At 40.3% G+C, this 10,974-nt stretch overlaps 1 protein-coding gene across 1 annotated transcript in view; it reads left to right on the top strand.

The window, feature by feature from the left end:
- The first annotated feature begins 3,823 nt into the window (after positions 1 to 3,823).
- Positions 3,824 to 10,974, top strand: part of homer3b (homer scaffold protein 3b) — a 64,167-nt gene continuing 57,016 nt past the window's right edge. The window contains exon 1 of the mRNA XM_073476745.1: positions 3,824 to 4,231. Coding sequence (XP_073332846.1) covers positions 4,227 to 4,231 — 5 coding nt within the window. The 5' untranslated portion in view covers positions 3,824 to 4,226. The remainder of the gene's footprint in view (positions 4,232 to 10,974) is intronic.

The raw sequence follows: 10,974 nt of genomic DNA, 5'->3' as shown, positions 1-10,974 counted from the left end.
CAGACGCTGCTTGACTGGAGAAGGAGAAAAATCGACAATATGACCTGTCTGTGTGTTCACACTGGGCTGCCAGAGGTGATTAATGCCCTGTGTGTTAAAGGCAGAGGCCTGGAGGTTCAGCTCCATCCTGACCAAACTGTCCAGCTGTGCTGCAAACTGCCTGAGCCCGGCTGAGAGTGTGTCTCTAAACGAACATGAGGGTTGTTTGCATGTGAGGCCGAGATCTGCTGTTCCCTGTTGCCTCCCCGCAGCACAGAGGAGCAGTCAGCTGCATCGCTGTAACAGGCCACTGAGCAGCACGATTAGTGCACAGGAGCTGCCCTCATCGCTCTTCCACTACATTTGACGCTCCACTCTCCCATGTTTAGGCAATATTCATGCAAATAAGTGATTTATTTTAAATCAGTGCTGACTCCAAGCCAAGGCCTGTGTGAGCTAATGAGGTGAAATGCGGTGCCTTCTTAGTGTGTTTCTGCACTGAGGAGGTTCTGACACTTAAATGGGTGAAATATATTCCAGTTTCTTGCTCTCTTTACCCATTAGCAGCTCTGTGAAGGTTTTGCCTTTCCAATACTTTTTCAAATTGATTTAACAGCATGAAAAATAAAAATTGTACCAATGTTTTATTCCACGGCATTTTATTTTGAGGTTTTTATAGCATTTTAAAGTTATTTATGTATTTTTTCTGTCTCTGAAATCATTCCATAATTGTATTTTCTATTTGTGCATGTATGTGCGAATGCTTACACATGTTTTTGACTATAACATGTCAGATTTATAAAGATTGTGTAAATCTTATCTGGCTCATTTTTGAGGAATATGTTTGTGCACATCATATAAAGTGATTTAACTCTGAATACAGTAGAAGTAAGGCTTGTCTGCAGACGTACTTATTGTTGACAGAGTGCTAGAGTCACATCTTGGTGGATAAAAAGAAATGAATCAACACTTTACATTAACCTGTCAGACGCAGGCCTGTCATGATATGAGATTCTCACTACTATCACTCACGATAATATCACAATATCTACAGAAATTTTACACATGGCTGCCAGCAATCGAATCTATCTTTAACTTTGTTGACTGTGTGTTTTGTTTCCTTTTTTTGCAAATAAATGACCCTTAAAATACCAAGTGAAGGGAGGTGGAGAGACAGTCTGTGACCATAACTGTAAAAATAACTGTACAAAAAGAACAATTACACTCAATTTCTGGTGAAAAGGCATCCAGAGGGACTCGTAAACAAAAGATGCACAAGGCCGAACATCTTCACGGGATTATTTCCACAATATTATCATATGTGTGTTATTTAAGGTCCAAAATGTAAGAATTTTAAACATCCAAAAATTACCTAAAATAATCAACAGAATGTGCAGCAATAACAGTTAACATTATGTCAAAGACGTGTTGTTGAGGTTTAAATTGAAGTTAGCATGCTAAACAGCTAGCCCAGGGCCCCAAAACCTCTTTCTCCCAGCGGTCATAAGGTACGGAAGTCCTAAAGGGCCATGCATTCATACATTTTATTTCCTCTGTTTTCCCGTGATAACGAGTTAATTTCATTTGTTTTCTCGAGATCTCGAGTTATTATCTCGAAATAACAACTGCCGTTTTCCCGAGATGACGGGATAATTTTCTCGAGATCTCGAGATAACGAAACTTTGTTTTCCCGAGATAACGATATAATTAATTCGAGATCTCGAGATAATGACTGTGATATGATAGGCCTGAGATTTCCATCACACACAAGTGGCATGGCATGCTGACCGATGGGTTTCTGGAACACTACTGTAGGTAAGTCTATTTCTCCGTTTGTTTTGTGCGTTTATGCTTTCTATACTAAATTAGTTTTTGATGAAGGGATGAATGAATGTTACAACAGCTCAAGATCTCGAATTAATTATATCGTTATCTCGGGAAAACAAAGTTTCGTTATCTCGAGATCTCGAGAAAATGATTCGTTATCTCGGGAAAACGGCAGTTGTTATTTCGAGATAATAACTCGAGATCTCGAGAAAACAAATGAAATTAACTCGTTATCACGGGAAAACGGAGGAAATAAAATGTATGAATGCATGGCCCTTTAGGGCTTCCGTACAAAGGTCCTGTGATAGTGGTATAAACACCAACCATGTGGATAGTTACCTTTAACACAACATCAGTATTTCATTTTTTTAATATCAGGGTGTTTGCTTGCTCGGTCTGTTCACAGATTCCCATGAAACAGGAATTTTATGTTTAGCTGCAAGTAAATAAAATATAACCATCTTCGTATATGTGTTGTTAAGTTTATAGTCTAATAGGAAACATTAAAGAATACACAGTTTAAGATGCAGTGGAACTCTTTTTATGGCAGAGGGTGAAGTTGTTATTATCTCCTTCCAAAACTCTTGTATGGTTACATGTGATACACATTATATCACATTTGATACGCGGATCACGTGTTATTTTATTTGTGTGTATAAATTAAATATTTGACTTTAGGTGTGACTGTTTTACATAACATGGTTGTATTTTTAACGCTTTTTTTTATACCTGCGCCAGGGACATTTTAGATTTTATTTATTTATAATGCATCTATTTATATTGTCAAGCTGTTGTCTTTATAATGTTTTTTAAACAAAAACATATTTTTATAGAATATTGTTATATTGTAGAATTGTTTTATGTGGCGGACCCTGCCACCTTTCTAGCTTCAAACAGTGTTCTGGGACGTTATATTCCTCTGAGAACAGCTTGTTTATTCAGTTATGGAAAAAATAAATATGTCTGAGTTTGTATTATTACCTCATATTGTGAATATTAAAATTCTGAGTTTGAATTTCTTCTCCAAAACTACATGGTGCCCATTAAAACCCACTCCTATTTGATTATTATATTTCTTTGTCATTACCATCTTAATTTATTTTGTATTTAGGTCTCATTTGTAATTAAGATCTTTATCTTAGTGTGACCTCCTGATTAAATAAAGTATAGTTAAGGTATATTTAAGTGTATCACGGATAAAATTGTCTAAATGCAATCAGTGAGATGAGGAAAGACAGTTCAGGAATTTAATATTTATCTGATCCATTACTGTGAAAACATTTAATGAACAAACTCTGAAAAAGTCCCATTGAAACTTTTAACATATATCACTTTTGTTGTGAGCATTTCTTCCTGTTTTTTCTTTTCATGTTCTGCATTACATTTCAGGACTCCTCTGTCATATGTGTGCAGTATGAGTCAGGACATGTGATGACATAATCATGGCTGTGAAATATCCTCCACTCTCTCATGAATAAAATCATTATATTAATGCATAATAATCCTGCAGACTCAATGTTAATGTAGTACAGTGGGTTTAATAAGCTTTGTGGTATTTTTATAATCGGATTTCATGTTTTCCACCAAGAGTAAGATCTTTTATCCAGCAGTGTTGGACAGGATTATCATATAGCTCTTTATAAACTGCTTTACACTGATATAATGTGAGAGATCAACACAGACAGTAGCTGCAGGACTGTGTAGATTATTTGGCTTCTGTTCTTCCACCAGTCATTTCAGATGCTTCATGCTTTTATTGCACGACACTCCATAAAAACGCACCGAGGGGCTTTTAACAATGTCCAAGGGCCATTTCAACATTATATTTCATATTCTGACATTTAAGTAATAATAGGCATAAGGAGGAGGAGGAGGAGGAGGAGGAGGTGGAGGAGGGGTAGGGTGGGTTTGTGGTTTGCATCGTGGCCATCAGATGGCGCTGAAGAGGCTCCACGATCCCACGGAGAGAGTTGAATGGGATCCCAGTGTGATCTGGCTCAGAGGCGGGAGGGGAAGGCAGCACCAGTCCTGGAAGAGGTTTGAGCCAAAAGCACTCTGCTGTCCGACTTTCATCGACATTCCTCCGTCTGTCCGGCCCGCACAGCTGAGCCAAACGGTTCACGGCGCGTAATTACGCACAGGGACGGCAGATCCGCGGTGTCGCTCGCCGTGGAAACCCACGGACAAAGGGAGGCAGGCAGGCTGGAGTACAACTGACTTGAGAGGAGAAGAGGAGTACTGTTGGAGGGGAAACGAGGGGAATCTGGAGTCGGAAGTGATTTGTCTTTTTTGTCGGAAATGTAACTTGCGTTCAGGATATCGAGGAAGAAGCTAATCAGTTTGGAAACCGAGAAAAAAAGGACAAAAAGTGGAGTGTTGAGTGGAACCAGAGCCCGAAACAGCATCCAGATCCTCGGAGCATGGGGTAAGTTAGAGATTTGTGTCAGAAATGTTCACTCCCGCTGACTGGAAGTGATTTGTTCAGATGGCGAAATGCTTAAAAAGTGAACTTTGCGGTGACTTGTGGGGATTTTCCGAGCTTGTGGCTGTTTGATCCGGTCAGACAGCACCATCTCTTTCCTTTAAAGCCATTTGGAGAAATCGATCCGAATTTTAACATCAGTTCCCATGTGACACTGGGCTGCTCTCTTTGTTTACAGTCTCACAGAGGAGAGACGACCGAGAGAGGAATCTTTTATTTATGAAGCGTAGAGCTTGACCCAGTTTCATTAGAGGTTGTAAGCGTGAGAAGGTCAAATTCACATGATGAGGCTGTATTACATGTATCGTGTGTGTGTGTGTGTATTAATTATACATGCAAGGCTTCAGCTTGGTTCAAACACACCTGAACCCTCCTCACATTACCATGTCCATGCTGTCAGCCTCCCCCTGTGGGCCCGTTCAGTGACACTTTAATTGAGATGTCAGCACCTCTGAGGCTCATATGGCTGATCGAGAACGATATTAAAGCATCCTTGTTACTCTGATATCTTTATTAGTTTGACTGGGATATTTTATTATTCATCAATTAAGCGGTTTTGCTCATATAACCTTTACAAAGTGACAATGCAAAGACATTTACACTGCAGGCCAATTTACATGTTTAATGCACACTTCACTATCAGAAGATAAGAAAGCACACAGGCTGTTTTAATATCGTCTCACAGGCTATTTACTCACAGCTTAAGCGACTTATAAAAATTCAAGTGGAGTCAGTGGGGTGTCCACATTCCCCCAAACTGCCCAGTGATGCAGCATAATGTCGGTGCTCACCTGATAATTCACCAAGTTGCAACAGCAGCTGCATCCTGAATCTGGATCGCTCAGAAGACCTGAAGGTCCTCAAGAGCAGGCTGAACCTGCACCTCCTCCACAAATGAGACAAACAGAAACTTACAGTGCATTCAGACGCTCCTCAACAACTTGTTAGGTCAAATGTTCAAGTTTGCCACCTTGATGTGGCGCTCAAATAACCAACCAGTTTACAGTGTGACTTCAGATGTTCAACACTTGATGACTAATTGGGAACAGTGTACCAGCATGTTGGGGAGAAACAGTGGCATAGCAGAAAGTTACATATGTAAGCAGGGTTCTCTGAGTGAAGAGAGGGTCTCTTGTGCAGTGACAGACGTGCGTTAAAGGGGCTCTGAGTCATAATTTGTAGCAATTCATATGTATTGATTACTTTTTATTGTCATGTGATGTAAAAAATGAGACCTTCCCAGTCTCTCTCGTTTGCCTTTACAAGCCAGTGGACGATTTGTTTAAGTCGTTTAATGCTGCTGGACTGTGGATTTTTTTTGTGAAGGACTCGGGTCAGATTTTCTGCGGCAGTCCAAAGGATGTGCCTCTACACATTATAGCCAACGTTAGTTTATAAAGAGTCTGCTAACAGAAACTAAAGACCGGCTTCTAGCACAACTCAGAAGTTCCACTGAGCCCCTTTTAAATGTACAATATGTCACATATCTGCATTAAAATGTGTAAACATTTTTATTTGTGTACTTACATTATTATTATTTTATAGAAATCTGTAATGTTATTCAAGGTAGCGGCGCGTTTTATTTCAACGTGTGTCGCTATAACTCCCGGGGAAACATCAGATGATACGTCAAGAGAGAGAGGACAGAATTCAGCAAACGTGACCAAACGTAATGTGAATAAAACTATAATGCATCACATTAACCATGAACATTTCTGCCTGCTAGATTTTTATCAGCCATCGTGGTTGTTTAGCAATAAAGACAACTTCTCTCGTGATCCCAAGCTACTAGTCACAACATCACCAAACTACATCTTTTGCTATCATTGAGACCCCGAGCGGCAGAGATTACTTACTGTGTTTAAGATAGATAATCTGTGAGGTGACAACACATGGCTCTACCTGAGCACACAAGTCTGTGGTCACCACTTTGAATGAAGGGGTCTCATAGCAACCTCTAACTTCACTCAGAGATCAGTGTTTACTTATGTAACCTTCCCGCCCACGTCCAGTATACCCAGTTATGTATTACATATGGATGTGTCTGTGAGGATGGGACAGACCAAATGGTGTCTGCACACACTGTAGCTCCGTGATTCAGTCAGACAGTAGAGAGTGTGGATGCTGGGCCTCTGACGGCAGCCTTGAAACAAACATCTGCTCTGATGTGTTTGATGCATTTAAACTGTGAGAGCTCGGACCAGACTTCAGACTAGCTGCAGCTGAGATCAATCACTTTAAATGAAAGCGATGAAGGACTTCTGGAAGAAATCCTCGATACAGTCGCAGGGCCACTGTGCACACTGAGACAGGAACCTGCACACTCTTTGATACAGCCTACAGCTCTTCTACCCTCTTGACAGAAGGGACGCCAGGATGCTGAGGACAGTCTTGATTAACTGCCACTTCAGGTTCATAAACAAAATAAGTGTTCAGTGGACACAAGTGCTCTCATGCTGTGTGCAGCTTGTCTTAAAGTACTTACCCATGTCATCTGACCCACATAGAGCCCTGTACTAATGGAGAATGTAATTTGATGGAGAGACAGACTTGATATAATGGATATATGTCTGGCTGCTTTTATTTAAAAAACCTGCAGTAGCTTTTGTATTCATCCAGATATGTCTGTCAGAAACTGATCAACCAACACATGAAGGCAAATGCCTGGTAAACACAAAGTGGCCACTTCATTTTTCTGACCACCTGAAATTCACCATGAAATAAATAAATGGTTCACCACAGGTTTCTCGAAATTTGTGCATGAAAACAACTGGGCAACATTTTGAAAAGAAGAAGTGTTTTTTATTGGAATGATTTGTCTTTTTATATTTGAAAGAACTGTTTTTTTGTATTTTTTTTCAGTGAAATATGTTAAAACACTGCTGTAATTCAGGTTCTTTGCTCTTGAAGGATAAGTTCATCTACTCACCTACATGCTAACGGAAAGTCAGGTCCACAAAACATTTCTGGAGCTTCACAGCGTTGCAGCACTCTCCCAAACAACTGAAGTAGATGGGGACGTGTTTTGAAATATAAACATCAAACTCCAAAAAAAAAACAGTAAAAGGCTCTGTACAGCTTGTCTGGCACAAGAGTCTCCAGAAATTGATTGACTTGAAAATATGTTATTTCCACCCTCTATACGCTGTCAAGCTCAAGCACCATCGTCAGACAGGGTGCTGTTCACTTAGCAGCTACAGTGAAGATTTCAGCTTTAAAGAGAGTGTAAATAACATCTTTTTTAAAATCAATTTGTGATCTCAGGGCTTCTGGATACTTGGATGAGCTGTTTGGAGCCATTTTAGACATTTAAGAGCCAAAAGCCAAATTCTTCTTTGTAGCCGCTAAGCTAAAATCGAGTGAGTGCATGAACTCTGGGGGATCTTGGATTATGCTGGAGGAGCTGAATGGAGCCATTTTATGTTGTTATTTTTGCTTGTTTTTTACATTTTAAAACAAGTCCCCATCTAAGTCAGCTGTTAAGGAGAATGCTGCAACGCTGTTTTGCTATGAAGCTCCAGAAATATTATGTGGACTATGAAACGTAACCTGATTTCCATCAGCATGAATGTGAGCAGATAATGACTGAATTCTCACTTGTAGGTGAACTAATCCTTTAATGGCTCATTCAAATGTTTATAACTTTTAAATTAAAATTTCCATCCTCAGTCCATTTGAGGTACTGCCCTGTGTAGCTGCACTGTGTTCACTTCACTGGGACGTAAATAAACGTGTGATTTTTAGTGTGTAACTTGGATCCTCTTTCCCCTTGTTCTGCTGCAGAGGAGTTTTCTGCGAGCTGTAAAATGTTCCCGCTACATCGAGAGAGGTACAAAGACATGTCATCTCTGTGTTGTGACGCTGCATGGCAGGGATGGGCGCCAAGTTTAGATTTGATCTCCTTCCATCAGCAAAAGCTGCCTAAATAATGACATCATTTGTTACTTTATCGGAGTAAAGACATTATTTGACTAAAAAACAAGACAAGTGAAAGATTTGCTAAATGTTATTGCAGCTTTTCATGGAAAAGTCAACATTACATCATGAGATTGAGAAAGAGCCTTTGTGTATTCATGCTTTTGGCTCTGGTTTGTTGCTCAAATACAACATCAGGATCTGTACTTTTGATACTTTGGGGATCAATCCGCCCATCCCTACTTCATCAAACATTTATCTGCCTCTGAACAAAATCCAACCTCATCATATCATCCCCGTGATGTTTATCCTCTCCTGAGTATCTGTGGTTATTCTTACTGTACTGTTGACTGTAAGATCTGATAGAGTGGAGGTTTCATGCTTGTCATTGGTGTGCAGAAGTTGTCAGCACGCTCTCCTCCTCTCCTCGTTGTTGCCTGCATGGTGTCTCTTCCATCATGTCTTCCTCCCGTCAGTTGCTTCATTGCAGCCCGACTGCTCCATGTAGGCTATTGTTGGATTGTTGAATATTGCATCATATTATATATGTTGTTTTACAGTCATACAGCTTTCAAAGATATGATGGTGTAAAAAACACTATTTTCCTCTGACATGCAGTGGATTGAAAGCATAAAATCACAAAATGGAAATCCTCAAGAGACACAGCCTACCAGTATCTCAGCTGACTCAAATCCAAGCTAACCACATTCATTGTGTGCCCTAAAATGCAGTTTATAGCCCAATTTTAAACTACACTGCTCAAACACTTTAATCACACATCAGATCTTGATGAACAAATTATTCAAGTTTAAAATCTTTACTGATATACATTGTATAACAATGGTCAATGGAAACCAAAATCATCAACCCATTGAGGGCTGGATTCAAAATCACACTGACAATCAAAGTTAAAAATTGAAATCACAGGCTGATCCAACTTGTGTGAATTTTATCACGTTAACTCATAATGTCAAACCGGCACTAAAGCTCACTGATAAACATTTGTCTCATTTGCACACAAACAAATGCACTCAACTGCACTCAACTGACAAAAATATAGCTGACTGCATGCAACTATAGTGCCGTTAAAGATAAAAACTCTCAAAGATGAAAATTGACCAAAGAAATAGTTCAACATTTTGGGAAATAAGCTTTGTTGCAGAGAATGAGATGAAATGGGTACCACTTCTATTGCTGTCTGGTCACTATAGCTGAAACTAGCAGCCAGTTAGCTTAGCTTGACAAGAGGCAGGTGGGAAACAGCTAGCCTGGCTCTGTCAAACTTCAATAATACACTCCGCTTCTGATTGGTTGCCTTTGTTGGTTTGTTCTCTGTACTTGACTCAAACCGTTAACTCATAGAGTAGTTCCGATAATGTCCTCTTTTTTTTGCTGTTCTGATACGGTGGTTTAAGAGCTGTAGTTTCCCCAGTAAACGCAACAACCTCTTCAGTCACCTTCCTGGTCTGCTGCTGGTCCGATCTACCTAACTAGCCCAGAGACACTGCAGCTGTGCCAGCCTAACCCCCCAAGATCCACCAGATCCGTGTTCGGTCCTTCTCCAATCCGCCATGGCAGCGGAGTTGATAGGTTGCATTCTAGTCTGTGTGTGTACTTTCACTGGCTTTGCTGCGTTGCGTATCTACTCTGTTGCAGCTCCGCAGCAGATACACAAGGCTTCTATTTTTGTCAGATGCCGCAGCACGGCGCATCAATCAACCTAATTCAGCACAGAGCAGACAGGAAGTCAGACACCGAAACAATATCAAAAAAGAGACAAATCCAAGCAAGTCCACCCTTCTCTTTAATCCTTTGGTTGGGAACACTAACCTTTTGTCTGTTTGCTGTTGTGTTTATAACACATACATGTATAACTGCGATCGCGCGTGACTCTGTAATTATCATGGGAGCTCCTCAGTCTCGCCACTCCAGCTATCTGGCAGTGTTGCTCCAAGCTTCTCTATGCTGCACTTAAAATGCAGCCATTAGGTGTTGATGGATGAAGAAGCATGGAGCAAAACTGCAGCGGAGCCGCTCTGCAACGCACATGCAACCAGTGGAATTCTGGAGTAAGAGGTCGGTGTGTTTACTGAGGATCTACAGCTCACAATCTGTTGTATCAGGTCAGATCAGACACCGCCGTAGGCAAGGGCCCCACCAAGCTCCCTACCTCTTGTTATGTAGTGGACCACCAGGGCCACGGAAATATGACAGATTCTTTTCTACATTTTTTAGATGGGAAGAAGGCACTGAAGCTTTCGCCATACATAAACGATAGACACAAGTCAGTCAGAGGCAGAGAAGGCCGGGTCTTGCAAGAAAGGTGCCCATCTGTTGCCCGGCAAAAAGAAAATGGAGCGTGTAATTCTTCTAAAATGACAAATTATGTTTTTTCATACGTTAGCAGGGGAACCTAGCTATTTCCCCGTTTCCAATTTTACACTAAGCTGAACTAAGCTAATCATGTCTGGCTATAGCTCCACACTTCACACAGGCACATGTAAGAGTCAGAGGCCTCATAATCTCCTAACTCTCTGAGTTCTACAATTAATTATTCCCTTTACTGTAAAGCTTATAAGAAGATTGCAGTATAACCACTTGTTACAGCTGTTGAAATGCAGTATGTAGTCTATACTGTGTATAAATACTATATATATATATATATATATATATATATATATATATATATATATATATATATATATATATATATGGTATGTGGCAAGGTAGGTCACAGTATCATCATCTATCTTCATAATTACAGAGGAGTC

The sequence above is a fragment of the Pagrus major genome, chromosome 11, assembly GCF_040436345.1.
Source record: "Pagrus major chromosome 11, Pma_NU_1.0".
In the NCBI taxonomy this organism is placed as follows: Eukaryota; Metazoa; Chordata; class Actinopteri; order Spariformes; family Sparidae; genus Pagrus; species Pagrus major.
Note: the sequence above shows the minus strand (reverse complement) of the source record. Positions and strands in the feature narration are given on the sequence as shown.